General features: G+C 46.7%; 1 protein-coding gene across 1 annotated transcript; it reads right to left on the bottom strand.

Moving 5' to 3' along the window:
* Window positions 1–15,619: 15,619 nt before the first annotated feature.
* On the bottom strand, window positions 15,620–21,137 carry LOC145797540 (uncharacterized). Its single transcript, XM_082884911.1, has 3 exons — window positions 19,142–21,137; window positions 18,961–19,059; window positions 15,620–18,752 (listed from the first exon to the last, which is right to left on the bottom strand). Exons 1-3 carry the CDS (start codon window positions 19,544–19,546, stop codon window positions 18,333–18,335), a joined length of 924 nt encoding a protein of 307 aa, XP_082741037.1. The 5' UTR covers window positions 19,547–21,137; the 3' UTR covers window positions 15,620–18,332.
* Between the last annotated feature and the right edge of the window lie 1,434 nt (window positions 21,138–22,571).

The raw sequence follows: 22,571 nt of genomic DNA, 5'->3' as shown, positions 1-22,571 counted from the left end.
GGGTTATGCCTTGTCCTCCTTTTCCTCTTTGTACTCTTTTTTTTCTTTCTTTCCTGTCTTAATGATATTTTTCGTTCGTTGTTGATCAAAAAGAAAATTTGAGTTTCATCAAGTATAATTTGCCAACCGAAAGTATGCACTACCTTCTTATAAGTTATAAATACACGCGCGCACAGATTTTGATAATGGCTGAGAAGGATTCATAAGCTTATATGTATGCACGTGCTTATGTTGGAACTGCATTTTTATACAGCATACCTACAGACCTTTTTAACTAAGATACTAATATTAAACAATTGATCCTCATTTGTGAATTTTTTATCAGGTTGTGGATTATGACAACAAGGGTCTGTCTTGCGTATACGTGGAAAGAATATCCTGGAGAATGAACATGTAAAGGTAGGTGAGACTCAAATCAAGTCCATTTATATGGGATAAGAAAGTTTAGCTGATTAGTCCATTTCCATTGAAAATTTTATAGTTTATTTGTTGGTTGATATTACATCCTTGGAACTGATTTTATTTTTATTTTTTTATTATTTATTTTGTTTGTTTTGTGTCTTTTGAATCATATGCTCACTAACTGCAATTTTCTTGCTGTGTATTGGAGAAAGCTCCTTGCGTTGCAAAGCCTACGTATCCATTTGTTGAAATGTATGCGAGAGTAAAGACAGAGCCGATACAGAGAGAGAAGAGGCGAGCCACGTTTCCATCCCGAAGACACTGGAGCACTCACACCTCTCCCTTCCACCCACTAGGTTCAGGTTCGTTTTTTAGATGTCAGGGTTTTATTTTTTGATTTGGGGCTTTTCAATCTTTTGTTTTGTTTTTTGTGTATTGTATGACTATATATTATGGCATGAAACTTCTTGAATCAAGTTTGAATTTCGATTCATTTTAATTATGGCTTAGGTGGTGTTTTATTTTTTAGGGCTCTTATGTAATCTGTGTGCACTCAGGAAACTCTTTAATGTTTATCTCAATTGGGGAATGAACCATTAGTACTAAAATAATCTACTGTATTGAATTAGCCGAGAGTATTTGCTGTTTCACTACTTAAATTTTTATTCTCCATCTTGCTACAGGAGACAGAGAGACCACGAGCTAGAGATGTGGCTGCCACTACCAGTGCTATTGCTGAAACCAAGGGACATAAGTTCCACGATAAAGAAGAAGAAAAACGTAAGGATTTGTTCCAACCTCTGGCCAAAGGTGCATATTTGTGCACCCACCCACAATTATGATTTGGAGGAAGAGGATCACTTTTATAATGATGGCTTCCACACACTGACTAGCGAAGAGGTTCAAATGTACACTGATATGGTCAACCAGAGTGAGGTATTCCTGGCCCCTAGGATTAGGATTTTCTATTATAATGATTCTATTTTGATTTTTCTATATATTTTTTTGTATTTTTTTTATAACTATATCTATATATACAGGGATTTGATGCTCCCAATGTCACGACCCCAAACCGTCCCTAGTAGTTTGGTACCGTGATGGCCAGTAATCCGTAATTACCGAAGGCCAACTTCCAAAATTCACACACAATCAGAGTATAATATACGGGCTCACAAATGCGGAAGCGATAAATCATAATGCAAGTGGTCCATAAGAGCAGTGCATAAGTCAAATGGAATGGCATACATCTTTACAGAGCTTTACAACTTGAACATAATTAAAGTCAAGTACAAAAAATACATATTACATCTTACAAAGGGCTTTCACAAGCCGACATAAACAAAATACATGAAATGCAAGTTAAGAAATATAATCTTCAGATTGCCGACATAAACATTGCATCCAAAACATCTTGCAAAACACACATCTTGGCGTAGCTTACTTCTTACTTGTTACCTACATATACATAGGGAGGGTGAGCTTGGGTACTCAGTGAATGGTACAAGTAATAAAGGGGTTACATGAATGATTCCCGAGGTCTTTCAAAACAATACGTAATATATCTTTGTCAAAATCATACTTAACATAGCTTGTACAAAACATGAGATAAACCTTGTTCATCAAACTTGATCTTTCAAAACTTGCTTGGAATACTTAACATACGTCGGCTTAAAACAAGGGGTGATGACATTCCGGGCAAAACAAAGGCATAACCTCGTGTAGACACCCCATTTTTGACCGACCTTAAGACTCAGACGTCACCGATTGAGCGCTCGGTGATATTGCATAATGTGCTCGTTCAGAAGTTTCAGAGTCTTGGCCGTGAGCCCTGCCTCCGGACTTCCGAACCCTCTTCTGTGCCTTGCCTCGGTTTGCGAACCAGGCTCGGTTTTCGCTGTTTCTTTTCCTGAGGGGAGGGAGAGGTCCCATAGACCATCTCTCAGTGGCCGTAGGCTACATTTTGTGGCCGCAGGCCATTTTGACGGAGTCCGGTTCCCGATTTTCGGAGCCGTCAGGCCGTGTGCCTCGGTTCGGGACCGCCTAACCATCTCTGTTTGTTCTGATTTTTGGCATACTTCCTTTCTACTCCCTTTTGAGGGACACTGGGGTCTGAGAAACCCACTTCGTGGCCGAATGCCACTTTCGGTGCTTAACAGCCCATTTTCGGGACCCCGAACTGCGCGTTTTGGCCCCCGAACATTCGTTTTGCAACGGTTTTCGTTCATTTTTGGCAGGTACCTCTGTTTTATCACTGGGAAGGTCACTGAAGGGTGGGAGGCCAGTAATTGTTGCAGCAACCAGTTATATATCCTCCGACGCCCTCCGACGCCCGTTTTTCACACTTCCGGGCTAATGTTGAACACCTTGGGCCCACTTTCTTGAACTTTGAACCACATATTTGTGATGTACACACATGGGAGGACCCTAAAAGTTGGTGGCCGACCATTAATGTTACTTGACCCTTTTGAATCCCTCCTTCCGAGCCAATGTTGAACACCCTTGAGCCACTTTCTTGGACTTTTAACCACAGGGTTGTGTTGAGGGCACATGGGAGGACACCATTATGTGGTGGCCGGCCACTAATGTTACTTGACCCTTTTGACCCCTAGCCGGCCGGCTAGGGGGTGTGGCCGGCCGGCCACCTGCAACAAAAATACCTGGCCGGCCATGATCCTCACACTGTTCACTTTACAGCTGTATGGCTTTATCCCCCAGAAAATATCTATATCCGGGGGATATTTTGTGGGGGAAAGCTTGCCTCCTTTTCCCCCCACCTTTTGCCCCTCTTTTTGGTCCATATAACTAAAGGCCAACACTTGTATTAGGGGTTAGAGAAATTGCCTTCAAGCATATACATTCAAACCTCCCTCTATCCTTTCCTCAAAAAACATCCAAGTTCTATACTTCATTCCTTCATCACCACCACCACTCCATTTCCAGCAACACGGAGGGCTTCTCAAAGGCTAAAGGTGCTGCAACTTGGTCCAAGAAGCAACCAAAGATTGGTCTACAAGGGTGAGTTGCTATTTCACCCTTTTTGGGCTTATTTTTGTAACTTTTCTTAACCATATATGCTTTTTGCTTTGAGCTCCGGCCATAACTGAAAGTGGCCTTGTTTTGAGTTCATTTTCACTTTTTCTTAAGGGCTCAACCCTGTTTGAGCCCCCCATATTGCACTTGCTTCAATACCCTTCTTAAATACCGTTTTCTTGCATGATTTTTTTAGCTTGTGTGTGATCTGTTTTGGAGCATGATGTAAACTGTAAATAGGCTTATTTTGAGCCCCTCTTCAACATTGAAGAAGGGATCAACACTGTTTGGGACCTCCATGCTATACTTGCCTTTATACTCCCTTTTTGGTCCCATTTTTGCATGCTTTGGCAGCCTATTGTGCTTTGGTTTTTGGCCATTTTACAGCACTGAAAATAGTCTCATTTTGGTTCATTCTTCATGTTTCATTTAGGGCCTTTCATGGTTTGGGACCTCCATATGCCACTTCATGTTATATCTCTCTTTTGGTCCCCATTCTTGCATGTTTTGTTAGCCTATCATGCTTTTGTTTTTGGCCATTTTACAGTTCTGAAAATAGTCTTATTTTGGCCCATTCTTCATGTTTCATTAAGGGTCTTTGGCCGTTTGTGGAATATTTTGTATACTTTGTGTTATAGCCTCTTTTGAGCCTCATTTTGCATTGCATTTCTAGCATGTTTTTATACTGTTTTGGAGTTTTTACAGTTTTGTAAATATGCATATTTTTGGTCCCTCTTCAATGTTGTAGAAGGGAATTTTTCAGTTTGGGCTTTGCATATACCACTTGCCTCTTTGGCCACCTTTTGGCCCTTTTTCTTGCATGGGAGTGCAGCCATACCTGTGTTTGTTTTTGGGGTTTTTACAGTTCTGGAAAACATCATATTTTGGGCCCCTCTTCAACTTTGTTGAAGGGCCCTAACCTATTTGGAGTTAGCAGCTATGAGTTGCTTCATAATCTCGTGTTTAGGGCCATTTTTGCATGCCATTGTTGCCCTATCTTTGCTTGCTGTTTGGCCATGATTTGTACTGTAAAAATGCTTAGTTTGAGGCTGCCTTGCTTCTGTCTTTTCATCTCATGTACCAATTATGCATGCTTGGTATAGCTATAGGCCATTTCGGATGCCAAAATTCATATTTCAAGAGAGATTCCATGCATCGGGTGTGTTTTCGCCTCATTTCGGGGCTGTTTTCCCCCACATTTCATTGCTGAAAATCCATTAACATATTTGCATGTCATTTTAGCCATATTGCATTGCGTATGTCATTGCCTCGGTTTGCGTGTCCGTGTGCACGCATTTTGAGGCACTTCATTTTCATCCATCGGCCTCTTATGTGAGTGTGGCTGAGGCTCTCTCATGTTAGTATAAGTCCATGTTGCATTCTATATGTCATTTTAGCCATATTGCATTGCGTATGTCATTGCCTCAGTTTGCGTGCCCGTGTGCACGCATTTTGAGGCACTTCATTTTCATCCATCGGCCTCTTATGTGAGTGTGGCTGAGGCTCTCTCATGTTAGTATAAGTCCATGTTGCATTCTATATGACATTTTAGCCATATTGCATTGCGTATGCCATCGCCTCGGTTTGCGTGCCCGTGTGCACGCATTTCGAGGCATCTCATTTTTACAGCATAGTGCATGCTAGGTTGTATCTTAGATCGCATTCTATCATTTTCTCGGTTTGCGTGCCTGTGTGCACACATTTCGAGGCATCTCATTTTCATAGCATTGTGCATGCTAGGCTGTATCTTAGTTGCATTCATGCATATCATGCACATTGCATCGTGTCCGGGATAGGAGTTAGCCCGGGCACGGAAAACGAGATGCGTTCCGTACTCCGAGTGACAGAATGTATCTCAATTCCCTAGTCACCGACACTCCGGATTATCCATGATGGAGTTAGGTTTTAGTTGTGTTTTCATGTGCATTCATTCTATATTGAGTTGTGCAATTCGACTCCTCGGCCATCATGCCTCGGTATGCGTGATTGGTGGCACGAGGATCGAGGCATGCATATATTTGTGAAAATACATTGCTATGCCCCTTTCCTGCTCTCTGTTGTAGCAAAATGAAGAATCAATAACTTTTCGGGACTTGGCACGCGTTTCAAGAATAACTGCTAAACAGAGGCTAATTGGGGCATCCCGATGGATTTCCGCGCAAGACAACCCAGACATGCATCATCCATCAGAAGCAAGGCAGTCCCTGGCTTGCATGCCAGTTTTATTTATTTTCTTAGTTGATTTGTTAATTAATTAGGAATTTGTATATTATTTGGACTGTATTATTTGAACTGTAATATTCTTTTATTCGGGACCGTATATTTATTCGGACCCTCTACGCGAGGGCATAACTGTAATAAGTGTGCGTGTGTGTGTTGTATGTCTTCCAACCCCACGTCTTTCTCCCTTTTATTTATCTGCTTATGGTGTTTAGATTAGGGCATATTTCAATTAGCATACAGTATGATAATATGTTTGCATCATTCATCTGTTTTGCATGCACCGGGCTCGGCGCATCATACTAACTGCATTGTATTTCAATTTCCAAGTTGAATACATGATAGCTGTAGCATTCCATATGCCATGTTTAGAATAGCCGAGCCTACTATAGTTTGCATTTTTGCATGTGTTGCATTAGGCATTTCTATATACTTAGGATCATGCATGATTTCTAATGTAGTTTCTGTTTTGGCTTGGAGTACTCGGTGAGTTTTTATGCTTTAGCATCCTTGCATGCGTGTGAGTGAATGCCATGAATAGCATGCTTAGCATGAGGCTATATGCTTATGTGATATAACTGCCTGAATGCCTGTGGGTGAAGGTTGGGTTGTTTGGATTGGGACAATTCATCAAATATTTGTTTTAAGCCCACTAGATAGTGGCAAAACCATCTTTTCTAAGACCACCCGCGGGTGGCAAAATCTGCATTTTAAGCCTACTTGCGAGTAGCAAATCATCTTTCAAATAAATAAGCATGAAATGTTTTGTTCCAATTCGGGCGACCCAGTCTATACTTATATGCTGTGTGCATCACATAGTAACCTAGGCTAATAACCGGAATAAGGACACACAAAGTTTTCAAAAATAGATATCATGGTTAGTAGAGGCCGATCTTTGATCGGGCGAGCGGGGGTGCTCACGAAGTGATCTTCCCCAATCGTACCCAAGTTCTCGAGCCGAGGCAACTTTGGTGATGACGGACACGTGGCCTTTGGCACCGAGTCAGGGTTTCCTAAATTTCTCATTAAAAAAACATTTAGGTGGCGACTCTGTATCTGGCAAAACCGTCCATGTTTGGCACTTCTTTCAAAAACTGTTTTCTCAAAACGATTTGCCGGATTTGGACTCTTTGGTTCAGACTTAGAACCGTGACTACAAATCGAGTCCGAGCTGTAGCGAGGTCCCCCGCGGGCTTGTTACAGTTTCTGGCGACTCCGCTGGGGATTTAGAGAACTTGACTCGAACTCATGATATCTGTTTTTTTACTACACTTGTGCGTTTCTTTGCATTGCATTTGCATTGGTGCGCCTAGGACACCGTGTTTGCCATCTGCTATTCCTGAACGGTTTGCCGGAGCCCATAAAGCTGACCGGTTGTGGGCTCTGCCAGTATGGGAACACAAACCCCGGTTTTATCGGGGCACCCTCTTTGACCATTCGACCTAGTGCATATTCGGATCCATAGTGACCATTCCAAACTAGGACAGGTTGCTTACCCGTTTATAGGTTGTTTGAAACCACTGTGTGCGTAGTGAAACCCTAGTTCCTGACAAAATAGGACAGGGAAACCATACCCCAACATAGGGGTGTTTTGGCTCTCACTTATCTGATATGTGCTTTAGAGTGCGTCTCTACAGGAATGCATGTATCAGTATATGAGTTTGGGCATCAGGCCTGCGGACATCAGTTCAGTATATGAGTTTGGGCATCAGGCCTGCGGGCATCAGTTCAGTATATGAGTTTGGGCATCAGGCCTGCGGGCATCAGTTCAGTATTATGGGTATCAGGCCTGCGGGCATCAACCAGTATTTGAGAATTAGTTATCTGCGGATATCAGATTCTGTTTTAGGGGACAGTGATACAGGGATAATAATCAGTGTTTGAGGACAGTGTGTATTCAGCTTATCAACTGTGTGTTGTTATGCCCGGCTGTGTGTCATACATTTTATTTTAAGCTGTTATGCTGTCCGTTTATCTGTTTATTTATTTCCTTTTCGCTTTATTTATCTTTTGCTAGGTCAGTTCTAGCACAATTGCTTCCAACCCAGCAGGCATTCCCCAAGCACTTTGGACACGAGGTCGTCGACTCAATCGATCTGAGGATCTAATCGACGGACAGCCAGTGTTCCATTCTCTACCCCCTGTTACCAGAAGAAAGCAGGAAAAGCGCAGTGTATCTGAACAGAGATTACCAGAACAGTGGTTTCCCCCATCAGTGGACAGTCGGATTGAGATCCCCATTGAGACAGATCTGCCAGTAGTTCAAATAGATCAAAACAGTATGGCAATGCCAACAGGAGTTGAGGAGATGGTGCGCCAAATGCAAGAAACCATGCAGGCCATGCAGCAGGATGCCGTTCGCCGAGATGAACTCGCCAAGCAGCAGGCCGAGATTATGACCCAGCAGGCTGAGCTAATTACCCGATTGCAACAGCAGAATGCTGCATCTGCTTCACATCAAGTCCCTCCTCCGGCAGGGGCTCCATTACCTGAGCAGGCACCTACTGTTCAGAACGCCCCACCAAATGCCCAGAATACCTTGCCGAATGTCCAAAACTTACAAGAGGACACGAATCTTCCAACGGGGCCAGCTCCGCCCCCGCTTCCACCACAACTGTCCAAGGTCCATGCACCCAATCGCCCCGACTCTCCCTTCGAGTTCGAGGTTGATCATACGGCTCTGAAATTGAGCAAACTTGAGAAGCTCTTCAAGAAATCCCAAGGGGTCAAGGCTATGCCGGATATCGAAGACGGATATACCGAGGAGGCCGTAACACTCCCCGATAGGTTCAAAATGCCACAAATCGACCGCTTTGACGGGTCCGGCGACCCCATGGTCCATCTCCGACTGTTTGCAGACATCTTGCGGCCAATGGGCCTAACACGACCACAGAAGCTTTCACTATTCGGCCGAACCCTGTCAAGTGTGGCCGCCCACTGGTATGCAAAGTTACAAGATGAAGTGAAAAAGAATTGGGATGAAATGGCTGAGGCCTTTGTCGCGCAATATTCGTACAACACTCAGATCGAGATTACAACTCGTGATCTTGAAACGACAAGGCAAGAGCCCAAGGAAACTTTCTCGGACTTTGTGATCCGATGGAGGGCAAAGGCGTCAATGATGACTTTAAGGCCCACTGACAAAGATCAAATCCGGATGATTGTGCGCAATCTCCACCCAAAGTTGATGCAGAGAATGATTGTAGTCCCCTTTCCTACTTTCGCAGATTTACACGAGATGGGGGTGCAAATCGAAGATGCAATGAAACAAGGTCTGTTTGACCACGATAGGGAGCAACCGAGGAGGACTTTCAACCGTAACAACAATGCGGGCCCGAGTGGCGCTGCAAATACAAGAGCCTCGGAAGTCAGTATGGTCACCACCGTTCCCCCTCCCCCTCCAAGGCCCATGGCTCCCACACCCTTCTCCGGCGCGTCCGGAAGCAACACACAAACTAACAGATTCCAACCACGAGGCCAAAGAACCTTCACCCCATTATATATGCCCCTATCCAAAGCTCTAGGGGTATTGATCAGGAAAAAGCATTTGAAACCCCTGGAGCCGAAGCCACTACCGAATCCACTCCCTCCCTCTCATGACCCAGCAAAGTACTGCGCGTATCACCAACAACACGGTCACGATACCGACCGGTGTTACAGATTGCGTCATGAGATCCAGGATCTTATCGACAAACAGGTGATCGCGCCTCCTGATAAACCCAATGTCACAACCAGCCCTCTCCCACCACATAACCAAGCTCCCCCTCCCAACAGAATCAATTTTATCCAAACTGGGGTCGCATCTTACGATCCCAGTATCTATATCACCCCATCCCACCTACCCAAGCCGGAGGTGTTCCTCCCCAATTGCACTGACTTCTTGTGCATGGTGGACATCTCCAAAACCCAACCAGAACCGACGGTGGTGACCGGCGAAGATAGGGCAGGGCAGATTTTGGGAGAGAATGAGATTGTTGAATCTGGGACTGGACAGAGTTTTGCTGGGGGAGCCTATGATCCAAGCGAGTACATCCTATCAACGAGCCGAATTGGGCTAGGTATAGAATTGCCAGAGACAGGAGAGCTATGCATGATCCGGGGGGATGGATCTGGGCTAGGGGCAGATGATCTGACAGCCGTAGAGGAGGACTTTGCCAACTTGCAATTTTTCGATGACCAGGAACCGGGGGATGCGTCAATCAACTGGTTCGACTATGAGGAATCGGCGGAGGCCACTGGATGGCTCGAGGATCAACCAGATGAAATGGGGAAAGCCCAACCAGAACAGAGCCCGGCAGGGGTAGAGGTATCAGCTGTGGCCGGAATGGCCGGAAGTTAAGTTGTATCGCCGGTGCTAAGAATTCCGCTCGAGACATGGGCATTGTGGATACGGGAATTGTTGAACAAACAGCTGTACTGATGCAGCTGGAACGAGAAAAGTTTGAGGATGCCGAGAGAATTAGGAAAGCTAAGGGCCCTGAGGGGACTGAAAGTGCCGTGTGCACGAAGATGGAGAATGCTGCGAGCATGTGGACAGAGAGTACTGCGAGTGCAACTAAACCGGAGCCGGACAGGTGTCTGTTGGCTGCCGACGGAATGTGGTGGGAAGACGATGACTTATGTCTTGCCCACACGGATGAAGACTGGGGGAATAATCAACCGGATGACACTTGGTACCTCGATGAGGTTGACCATATGACGAGAAGCGGGCGGTACTTCAAACCCCCACACCTGGACCAACCCGAGGCATCCGGGAAGGATAGAGAAGCGGAGAAACAGAAGGAGAAACAGATTGAAGATGAAGCTGTGCTGAAACAGTTAAAAAAGATACAAGCAGACATCTCCATCTGGGGACTGCTAATGGCATCACGAGTACATAGGGAAGCTGTCCTGTCTGCTATAGACAAGTCCAAACTCTCCATAGACACCACGCCTGAACAGCTGGTTAGGCTGGTTTTTCCGGGAGGAGGTTCCCTGGCATTAACCTTTTCGGACAAGGAGCTACCGCCTGAGGGCACAAATCATAACAAACCTCTCTATATTTCTGTGGAATGTAGAGATAAGTGGATACCGGTGGTACTTGTTGATATCGGGTCTGCGATTAATGTCTGCCCGACCAGAACGGCATATGCAATCGGGTTGAAGCCCGTGGACTTCGTCCCAACTACCCAAGTGATCAGAGCATACGACAATACCAGCAGAGAAGTGATGGGGACTGTTAAAATTCAAACCAAGGTTGGTCCAGGACAACACAGCATTGAATTTCATATCTTGGACGTTCCCGCAACCTTTAACCTACTTTTGGGGCGACCGTGGTTGCACCAGGTCAAGGCAGTCTCTTCCACTCTACATCAGATGCTAAAGTACCCTCACGGGAAAGGGGTAGCGATCGTTTTTGGGAATTCATCAATCCATCCGCCGCCGGAAGTGTCCACACCTGTCTTGGAGATCGAGCACGGCACGGAGGATGTGTTTTTATCGGGGTTCACTTTGGCCGAGGCTCAAGTGGTGCAGAACGTCATGGCTGTGAATGAGGGTATGTACGTCAGTGCTCAATCTATCTACCTCATGAACAAGCTACAACATATCCCCGGGATGGGATTAGGAAGAAGCGGCCGGAAGGGCGTCGCGGTATCGGCCGAAGTGCCACACAACCCTCACACCTTTGGACTGGGTTATCTACCCACCAAAGAGGATTGGGTGAGGAAAGGGAAAGAAATGGCCGGAAGGGCCAGAGCAAAGAAGGCTGGGAAGCCATTTGAGTTAATGCATAGGCCCATCTGGGGTACCCTAAACGGACGCTTCGTCCGGGAGGGGGAAGACTTTCCATTCTGCGGCTTCCCAGAACCATGGCTGAACGCGGAGAAGGAGCGCGTGCCTGGTTTCGAAATCTTCTTCAATTTACAATTACCTGGGGATGACGTTGCCGAAGCGCAGACAGACCCACCAACTGAGGTTGAGCAGTGTAGAGCAGTGAATCCTGAGAGCACAGAGCTTGAAATGAGGGTAGCACTGGCGAGTCTACTATCAGATCCTCCGATTGGCCAAGAGTGCTTGGGGGATAACTCTTCGGTTTCTATGATTGGAGATGAAATAGCTGCGGGCTTTCCAGCGCCAATCTTGGATGCATCTATCGCACCTTCTCTCATCTGGCAATATGAAGAAGGCTTTTTATCTAGCAGCTCCGGGTCAGGTAGTGAGCCGGAATCTGATTCCACCGAATCTTGTGCGTCGGAATCAGATTCCAGCTCGACTGAGTTTGAGTCCGGTATTCCTGGGGGTGATAACCCGGATGCCACAGTCCTGTCTAGGTCGTCATTTTCATTTTCTTTTGAGTCTGTTGTAACAGAGGAATCTGATGGCTTGGAAATATTTAATGAGAATGATGTGGATGTGGTTTCTGAGTATTTCTTTGTGCCTTTGATTTATTGCTTAAATCAGGATTTTCAAAATTTTGATGAAAACGAGGAAGAAATTCCTCCAGTTTTGCAACGATTAATTGATCAAGAGCAGGAAAGATTTGTTAAACCTTTAATGGATGAAATCACTACTGTGAATGTTGGTACTGAGAAGGACCCGCGGCTGGTCCAGATCGGGTCCACGTTGTCTTCGGAGGAGCGCGAGCGCTTAGTCGCTTTATTAAAAGATTTCAAAGATGTTTTCGCGTGATCCTATGAAGACATGCCTGGAATCGATCCTGAGATTGTACAGCACCGGATCCCTCTTGATCCCGAGGCTCGCCCTGTCAAACAGAAACTCAGAAGGATTCGCCTGGACTGGGCTCTCAAAATTAAGGAAGAAGTCACCAAGCAAATTGACGCAGGGTTCCTGCTGGTATCTGAATACCCAACTTGGTTGGCCAACATTGTTCCGGTGCCAAAGAAGGATGGCAGAATTCGGGTCTGTGTAGACTTCAGAGATTTGAACAGGGCCAGTCCGAAGGACGACTTTCCCTTGCCACACATTGATGAATTGGTGGATTTCACGGCAGGACACGCTTTGCTTTCGTTTATGGATGGTTTCTCAGGCTATAATCAGATAGTAATGGCACCCGAAGACCAGGAGAAGACTGCATTCACTACCCTGTGGGGTACATATTGTTATAGAGTGATGCCATTCGGGTTGAAAAATGCTGGAGCTACGTATCAACGGGCAGCAACTACAATATTGCATGATATGATCCATAAAGAGGTCGAGGTGTATGTGGACGACATGATTGTCAAGTCCAAAGAAAGAGAGGGCCACTACACCGCCTTACAAAAATTCTTTCAAAGGATCAGAGAGTTTCGGCTGCGATTGAATCCCCAGAAGTGCACGTTTGGTGTTACAGCAGGGAAGATGCTAGGGTTTCTGATTACACAAAGGGGCATCGAGGTCGACCCTTCCAAAATCAAGGCCATCCTAGAAATGCCACCACCAAGGACTGAAAAGGAGGTGCGAGGCTTTCTGGGTAAAGTGCAATTTATAAGACGGTTTATTTCTAAATTAACCTTGACTTGTGAACCACTTTTTGGTCTCCTGAAGAAAGGAAAGAAATTCCAATGGGACGGCCGATGTCAAGCAGCTTTTGAGCAGATCAAAGAATATCTACAGAACCCGCCCGTGTTGTCACCACCTGAGCCGGGGAGGCCGTTGATATTGTACCTTTCGGTAACTGAGACTACCATGGGCTGCATGCTCGCGCAAGAGTCAGAAGACAAAGTGGAAAGAGCCATCTACTATCTGAGCAAAAAGATGCTGGATTACGAGACCCGCTATACACCGCTGGAGAAGGCTTGTTTGGCCTTGGTATGGGCTACCAGGAAGCTGCGGCACTACCTGTTAGCCCACTCTGTAATGTTGGTTTCACGATTGGATCCCATCAAATATCTTTTCGAGAAACCAGCACTTACGGGTAGGCTAGCTCGTTGGCTGCTGTTGCTCTCCGAATTTGATTTGAAGTATGTAACGCGCAAGTCAGTAAAAGGGAGAGCGGTAGCGGAGTTCCTTGCCGACCACCCGGTTGAGGGGGATAAAGCGGTTGAGTATCTATTCCCAGATGAAGCCATTCTGCACGTCGAAGATAAAACTTGGACGATGTACTTTGACGGAGCGTCAAACCAGTATGGGTATGGGATATGGGTGTTACTGATAGCGCCTGACGATTCCCGTATCCCTTTAGCATTCAAGCTCCAGTTCAAAGTCTCGAACAATGAGACAGAGTATGAGGCATGTATTGCTGGCCTGGAAGCAGCCCTAGAACTAGGGGCAAGACGGTTGGACGTCATTGGGGACTCGAACCTTGTTGTGTCTCAAGCAAAAGGAGACTGGAAAGTCAAGGAGGAAAGAATGATAATTTACCACAAAACCTTGGATTTGTTAATTCCTCGGTTTGAGAAGCTAAATTTCACCCACCTCGTAAGGGAGAACAACAGGTTCGCAGATTCACTAGCAACTCTATCTTCTATGATAGACATCCCGTCCGGAGTCCGGATGCGTCCAGTCATTATTGATCAAAAGTTTGCGCCAGCATACGAGTCGATTTCCGCCATAGATGAGGCTCAAGACGGCAACCCCTGGTATTACGACATCTGGAACTTCTTGGAAAATGAGACATATCCACTAGGGGCAAATGCCAAGAATAAGAGGGCCATCAGAAGAATGGCTGCTCAGTTCATTATCTGCGGGGGTAAGCTGTACAAAAGGGGTCATCTGAGAATGCATAAGCTCTGTGTAGAAGCTGAAGAGTCGAAGCGCCTGATGGAGGCCATCCATGGAGGGGAGTACGGTGCACACCTGAATGGAGTAATGCTGGCCAGAAAGATCCTCAGACAGGGCTACTACTGGTCAACCATGGAGGAGGATTGTATTAGTTTTGTTCGGCGATGCCACAAGTGTCAAATTCATGCAAACCGCATGAACGCCCCGCCGTCAAAGCTGTACAACATGACTTCACCATGGCCTTTTTCAGTCTGGGGAATTGATGTGATCGGAGCTGTTACCCCGAAGGGGTCAAACGGGCATGAGTTTATCCTAGTAGCAATAGATTATTTCACAAAGTGGGTCGAGGCCCAATCATACGCGGTGTTGAAGGCGTCACACGTCGCAAAGTTCATCAGAAACAACATCATCTGTCGCTACGGGGTGCCAAACGAGATAATTTCAGATAATGGTTCCCACTTCAAGAAGGAAGTGATAGACTTGTTGGAAAAATACAATGTGGCTTTTCATAAGTCATCTACATACCGGCCGCAGACCAACGGAGCGGTCGAGGCCGCCAACAAGAATATCAAGCATATACTGCAGAAGATGGTGGGAACCTACCGGGATTGGCCAGACAAGCTGCCATTTGCTCTGTGGGGCTACAGGACTTCAATCAGAACTTCTACTGGGGCGACTCCATATTCATTGGTCTATGGAATGGAGGCTGTTCTATCCATCGAGATTGAGGTTCCGTCATTACGTGTATTGGCTGAATGCCAGATAGCCGAAGCAGATTGGCAGCAAAGCAGATTCGAAGAACTCATGCTCTTTGATGAAAGAAGACTGAAAGCACTGTACCACATCCAAGGCTATCAACGCAGAATTGCTTGGGCTTTCAACAAGAAGGTTAAGTCCAGGAATCTGAAAGAAGGAGATTTGGTGCTCAAAGACAACCGAGCTCCCATCCACGACCCAAGGGGCAAGTTCAAACCCAATTGGACTGGTCCTTACATCATCAAAGCTATCTGGTCAGGTGGAGCTGTGGTTCTGATGGATCTAGATGGCTTGGAGTTCTTACAACCGATCAATATGGACAAGTTGAAGAAATATTACCCTTGAGAGGCTCGTTAGGCCGAAAACCCGAAAGGGCGACCTAGGCAAAAGTCAGAGCACAAAAAATTAGAAAATATAAAAACTGAGCTCGCAAGGTTGAAAACCCGCAAAGGGCGGCCTTGGCAAAAGTTAGAGCGCAAAAGGAGAGTGAAAATACTCGAGTGAACCTCTGCCTGAACTACGTAAGGCTTGATTCCCATCTTTGGGATATGTAGGCAACTTCACCTTGAAGTTCAGCCATAAACTTTTCCCCGATCAACTTTGTCCATTTTGATCATCTCAGTCATCTTTATCCATCAGCATTTATCGCGATCTCCGATACAGTGCTGTTCAGACTAGGGACAACTTTCCGTTGCCGCGACGGTGCAAAGTTACTCAGACTAGGGGCAACTTTCCGTTGCCATGAAGTGCCGCATTATTCTTCAGACTAGGGGCAACTTTCCAGTTGCAGGGATCTGGGGTTGTGCATCTCAGTGACAGATCTTCGGCGTGTCCAGTTCTGACCCACATCGAAAATAGTTTTGAAAAGTTTTAATAAAAGTCGACTTTGTTCAAATTAATCTTTTTACAACTAAGACCATTTTTGGACCAAAGCGGAAAATTTTCAGTACCACAACCTTCAATTTCATTGATTTCAAAACAGAGTTCTCCTGCTCTTATATATAATCGAGGTTGCTTTTTAGTACATTCATAAAGAAAACTTGAAAATGCTAAATAAGCAATAAATTTGGGGCATAGTTGAATCAAGTATCTCTGCGTCCCCTCCCGGAGCTGGACGAAGCATCTGATGCCAAACTAGGCCCAACCTGTGCCTTCTCGTTGAGCCAATCCAAGCACTCATCGGATAAAGTGCAACTGAAAGTAAAAGCAGGGGCCAGGAGCTCTCTAGTCCTCCATGCTGTGGCATATCGGGCAAGCTGTGCACCCCGGACCGGGAAAGCAGCTGGGTACTCAATCCCCTCCGGTGGGCAGGTCTGATCATGACCAAACTGATGCAGGAACCGGAACGGAAAATAGAATACACAGTGGGTTAGACCAATCAATTGGATCCCAATCAGCCGGGACATACTATAGCTCATTGCCGGGAGGTTGAGCCAAGGACAACGCCAAGCAATGCCGTCTGCGGACAAATTGCACATCCAATCAAACCACCACCTTTCGTCAAGAGCATTGACTAAGCGCTGCCGAAAGAAGTAGCCTCGAGCTGAATAGGCCGGGCAAGAGTCCACAACCTGCAACTTGTCCATTAACCATACCTGGGGGAGGGATGGAAAATGAGAGAATAAAGAACGGAGAGATGTACGATGAGAGAAAAGTAAGACAAGGATTTTGTGAGAAAAACCGAGCCTGAGGGTCGAGTGATGTGAGCAAATATATATGTGAGGTCGGGTGGGAAACATTACCTGCAGCAGCAGTGGACTCCCGGCAAACCTAGTCGCCTCCCGGCGATAGACAGAATCTAAGCCCATCAGTGTCTCGGCCAAGGTCATGGTGATACAGCTCTTTCCTTCTCTCAAGCCTTGGGCAACTTCAATCAGGCGAATGCTAGCTCCGCCGAAGCCCGAGGAGAGCAGAAAGTGAGACAACAAACACAAGCAGAGGGCGTGTTGCCAGAAACCCTGCCAATAATGGTTGCTGCGGTCACCAGCGTTGGAAAAACGATGGATCAGGCCGAGAATATCCAGTTCCCCACTGCAGATCAGAGATCGAGCGTCATGCGCCGTAAGCCGACACATCCGCCCTAAAGCCTGAGCATGGCCAAAACGGAGCTGGGGCAAGATCACTTCAGAGCATTCAGACTCCATCAAAACCTGAAAATCTTCGAAAGTGGGACATACCTCTTGGCCGCCAAAGCTAAAAACGTGCGTCATTGGGTTCCAGAACCTTGCCGCGGCATGGAGAAAAGGGAGCTGTAGCGGAGTACGGCTCAGCGTGAATAGTGCATTCAAGCGGAAACCCCGGAAGTTCAACTTTTCCGAGCCATCTAGAGAAGAGATCCAAGATGTGAGATTTTCCGCGAGAAACGCCTCAATCTTTGTGTAAAACTAAGATGAAATGAATGTTCCCGAAGTTGAGACTTTTATAGAGGGAAAAACACTATTCACGGCGACACGTGTCAAAAACCAGGTGGCTGCAGGAATAAGTGGCCGGCCGGCCACCTTTTCTGGCTGGCCGGCCATTCTCTTTTTCAAAAACTGGCCAGCCGGCTCCCACTCTCCGTAAAATTGGCCGGCCGGCTCCCAAAGGTGGCCGGCAATGCTCCAGTATATCTCCTTGGCCCTGTTTTACCCTTCGAGGGAAAGTTTCAAGCATTTCCGTGCAAACGGGAGAGTCAAAGGCCTTTATTTTCCTCTGTTTCGGATGCGTTCCGGTGCCCAGATCGTCCGAAGTACACTCTGTTGTTGTTGAGTTTTGTTTATCGAGTTGTTGTTTTGATTATCGAGTTGTTGTTTTGCTTATCGAGTTGTTTGTCAAGCGGACGTGTTTCGTGTTTTCGAGTCATTGCTCTCTGATTAAACAATCTTTGTTTAAGTCTTGTTTATTTACGTTGTCAACACTGTTGTATTTTGCTTATGGAGTTGTAAACTTCCTAAGGTTCTGTTATATCTTAGTAAGTTGAGTTGCTTAGTCTGTTGCGTCGGTTCACTACCTGACTTGGTGATTACACAATGCGTATTTCCATTCAATTTCATTTTTATGCGAAATAAAATGATGCGATACGATACTAAAAGTTAAAGTACAAACACCTTTTTGAAAGCTGTTTCATTCCATCATGTTTTACAATGAACAAAGGTACAAGTTTTACAAAAAATAAAACTACCTAACAATGTGCAAAGTGCTACACACTACTAGCAAAAAGAAAAATAAAGCAGGAAACAGCAGCATCAATGTCCTCGGGAGCGGGAATGAGAAGCACTCCTCATCCTCTTCTGCGGGACAACCTCTGCACCATCATCATCATCTGAGTCGGAGCTGTCATCCTCAGGATCCCCCTCAGCCTCGCCTCTGTTCCCCGAACCAAGACCGGAGCCCCCCTCCTCAGCAGATGTCTCTGACTGATGGTCGGTAGCCTCCTCCTCCTCCTCATCAGGTTCCGCCTCTACAACGTGAGCCCTGCGTCTGCGGACAGGCCCTCCTCGAGCTCCTCGAAAAGGCCTAGATGGCCCGGCTCCTCGGAAAGGCCGGGATGGCCCAGTCCCCTGAAAAGGCCCGGATGACCCAACTCCGTGAAATGGCCCAGATGGCCCAGCTCCCCAAGGAGGCCCAGGTGGCCTGGCCTGCGGCTGACCGGACCATGAAGGTATCTGAAAACGAAGAGTTCAATTCAAATACATCAGTCCAAATATATACATCAGACGCAGATACAAGCAAAGACTACGTGAAGTGGGTGCATGTAAATACAGTGTACAAGTGGGGTGTGTGTCAGATGTGCTCTACACAAGTAGTCTATCGACGCAGTAGAAATCAGCATGTCATCAGAAGTATGATAAATGCCAGAAAACTGAAGGGTACCTGAATGCCCGCGATAGACAACTGTGCCTCCCTCCGCAGGACCATGCCCTCGAGTGTGGCCACCAGTCCAACCACCTCCTCCACGTACCCTCGCGATGGCTGCAAATATGGGCTCATAATCATCAGTGAATGAAAGAGTGTCTAAACGTCTGAATGATGAATGAAAAACAGTGGAGCATACCAGCGGTGAGTCAGGATCAATGGCGTATCGATCACTGGGCATCGGAGGCTCTAGCGGGATCGGAGTTGGAGAGATAGCCCCATACTGCCACGCCATCAACTCAGTTGGCATATCTGGCCATCCAGGATGAGGATAAGTCGGAGGAGTCGGAGGAACCGATCTACCCCTACCTCTAGATGTACCAGCCCTACTAGTAGAAGGGGCGTCTGCAGCCCGAGCCCGGGCCTGGCCCGAGGATGACGTACCAGCAGGCCTCGTTATCGGAGTACGAGCTCCCGTCAATGGAGGCATCAAATATGTATGGCGGTAAGTGCCGTAATCCCCCTCCTCGAGATACAGTAAAGCATCGCTGCCCAGCATAGCGCCGACTACCTCTGAGAAAGAAAGCTTGTCAGCAGTCCGCATACTGACTGGGGGTGCTGAGGGAGGATCCTGAGAAAGATACCCCCATACCTGACGCAGAAAGCGTTCCCCCAGAAACCATGCTCTACCAACAGGTCCTTCGAGCAGGAACCTGTACTGGGAGGTGCCCGATCCTCCGGGATACTGAAATCGAAGACCATCGCCCAAGGGTGCCCAAGGCTGCCATGTGATCTGCGGATAACAAATACATAAGCCAATCAGAAATCAGGAATACACAGAGCAAATCAAAGATGAAAATGAAAAGAACTGAAAGTTCTGAAGTACCTCCGATGGGCGCACAGTGTCAAAATACTGTCGCAGATAAATAAGAGTCTTTCGGGGTCTCGGCCGGTGCGGACCCTCGAACACCAATGAATATGGGGTCATGGGAGGCCCTGCCACCTCCAACTCTGGGGCTAATGCTGGGAAGTATACATAGACCCATAGCTGAGAAAAGCAGTGCAGAATGTAAGTACAAAGTGCTGAGAACAGAATACAGACTGTAGAGTGCGCTGTGTGTGTGCAATGTACAAGTAATGAAGAGCAGAAATGTAAATCAAGGGGACAGAAAAGTACCTCCCAGGCTCGCCAGTAACCGCCAAGTAAGTCTCCCCGCCCGCGGTAGGTGGCGCTCATATAAAAGTAAAGGGTAGCCAGGCCGGCGCCACCCCAGTCATATCGACTGACCTGTGATAGGTCAACCAGAGCGCTCAACAGGTATAGCCCGACTGTGTTCCCTCTATCCAGAATCAGGGTAGTCCCGAAGAGGAACATAAGGAAACCACGGGCGTACTGCTCCGTCTCCTCAGGAGTCTCGGGCACCATCTCCGCCCGCCAGAAGTGGGAAGAGAACCAAGTATATCGGACTCTCCCAGAAACCCTGTCAACAGGCGGGCGAGCCCCCAACAGATATGTCCAAGCGGCCTCCCACTCACCCATGTCCTCGTCATAGGGGATGGGCCAACCTCCTATGTCCAGGCCGGTCAACACAGTGAAGTCTAGAGGGGTCATAGTCATGTCCCCGGTGGTAGAGAAATGAAAGGAGTTGGTGGTGTCCCACCATCTCTCTACCAATGCCGCCATCAGTGTCCTCCTGGCAGAACAACGTGACAACCCAATGCAGAAGGCCCCGAACCCTGCCAAGTCTACTAAATCTCGGACACCCTCCGGGAGCACAGCGTACCAGTCCCGCGCGGCAGTGGAACCATACCCCCGTACACTACGAGAACCAACCTGCATTCAGAATGAATACATGTGTCAATAATGGAAAATCTAGGCTGCGTGCTAATAAAATGAAATGGGCTGTGTGCCGATGAAGTGAAATGGGCTGTGTGCCGATGAAATGAAATGGGCTGTGTGCCGATGAAGTGAAATAAGCTGCATGCAAATAAAATGAAGTAGCCGTGTGTTCAGAAGTGAAGTGTACGAACTGTGTGTTCAGTATAAGCAACTTTCAATCAGTGTGGGCTGCGTGTTCATTACCAATCTGGGCTGCGTGTTCAGAAAATTTAAGTTTGGGCTGCGTGTTCAACTTTCAATCAGTGTGGGCTGCGTGTTCACTATCAATCTGGGATGCGTGTTCAGAAAATTTAAGTTTGGGCTGCGTGTTCAACTTTCAATCAGTGTGGGCTGCGTGTTCACTATCAATCTGGGCTGCGTGTTCAGAAAATTTAAGTTTGGGCTGCGTGTTCAACTTTCAATCAGTGTGGGCTGCGTGTTCACTACCAATCTGGGCTGCGTGTTCAGGAAGTTTAAGTTTGGGCTGCGTGTTCAACTTTCAATCAGTGTGGGCTGCGTGTTCACTACCAATCTGGGCTGCGTGTTCAGAAAATTTAAGTTTGGGCTGCGTGTTCAACTTTCAATCAGTGTGGGCTGCGTGTTCACTATCAATCTGGGCTGCGTGTTCAACTTTCAATCAGTGTGGGCTGCGTGTTCACTACCAATCTGGGCTGCGTGTTCAGAAAATTTAAGTTTGGGCTGCGTGTTCAACTTTCAATCAGTGTGGGCTGCGTGTTCACTATCAATCTGGGCTGCGTGTTCAGAAAATTTAAGTTTGGGCTGCGTGTTCAACTTTCAATCAGTGTGGGCTGCGTGTTCACTACCAATCTGGGCTGCGTGTTCAGGAAATTTAAGTTTGGGCTGCGTGTTCAACTCTCAATTAGTGTGGGCTGCGTGTTCACTATCAATCTGGGCTGCGTGTTCAGAAAATCGGAGTTTGGACTGTGCGTTCTACTCTAAGTCAGTGAGTGCTGTGTGTTCACTTTCAAATTCGGGCTGTGTGTTCGACAAATCAGTGTGTGAGCCGTGTGTTCATTTCTTAACTAATGTGTGCCGTGCGTTCGCAATCAATTAATGAGCCGAGTGTTCATGAATTCAAGAGTTTAAGCTACAGATTCAAGATGCAAATAAAGTACTATGTCATAAGCTAAACTGTGTGTTCAAGCATGGCAAAGGCACGAAATGTACGAAAAATGCGGAAAATGAAGTAAATACCTCTCGGGCCTATGGGAGAGGTGATGCTCTGGCTCTCGGAGAAGCAGATCCCCAGGTGCTCGCTCGTCAAAAGCAGTGAAATGACGGAAAACGGCACGCGGAAGGACATGCGCTGGCGGAGCGTACCTCCCGGGAATAAAAGGTCGGACCCTCGGAGGCAAAGTCATGGGATCAAAATCGTCCCCGGCACCCGGAAGGCCCCCACCATGTGGAGAATGACCCGCCATTTTCAGAAAATCCGCAAAAGGAGCAAAAATGAGCGAAAATTGGAAAAAGTCAACAAAAGTCAACTCTCGGGAAATGAAAAAGTCAACAAAAGTCAACTCCCGAGAAAATCTTCCAAATATTGAGACAAACTTACCTCAAGTGGCGAAAATGAGAAAAGAAGCTCCGAAACCAAAATTTAATCAGTTCAAAGTGCTTGAAACTGAATATTTTTCTGAAAACAACTTGCGTGGGGCGTTGGAAAACGCGTATGGAACTCAGATCTGGAGAAGAAAGTGATGTAGGAGGCAAGGGAAGAGAAGATCTCGGC

This window comes from Camellia sinensis, chromosome 8 (genome assembly GCF_055761805.1).
Source record: "Camellia sinensis isolate YWXY chromosome 8, ASM5576180v1, whole genome shotgun sequence".
In the NCBI taxonomy this organism is placed as follows: Eukaryota; Viridiplantae; Streptophyta; class Magnoliopsida; order Ericales; family Theaceae; genus Camellia; species Camellia sinensis.
Note: the sequence above shows the minus strand (reverse complement) of the source record. Positions and strands in the feature narration are given on the sequence as shown.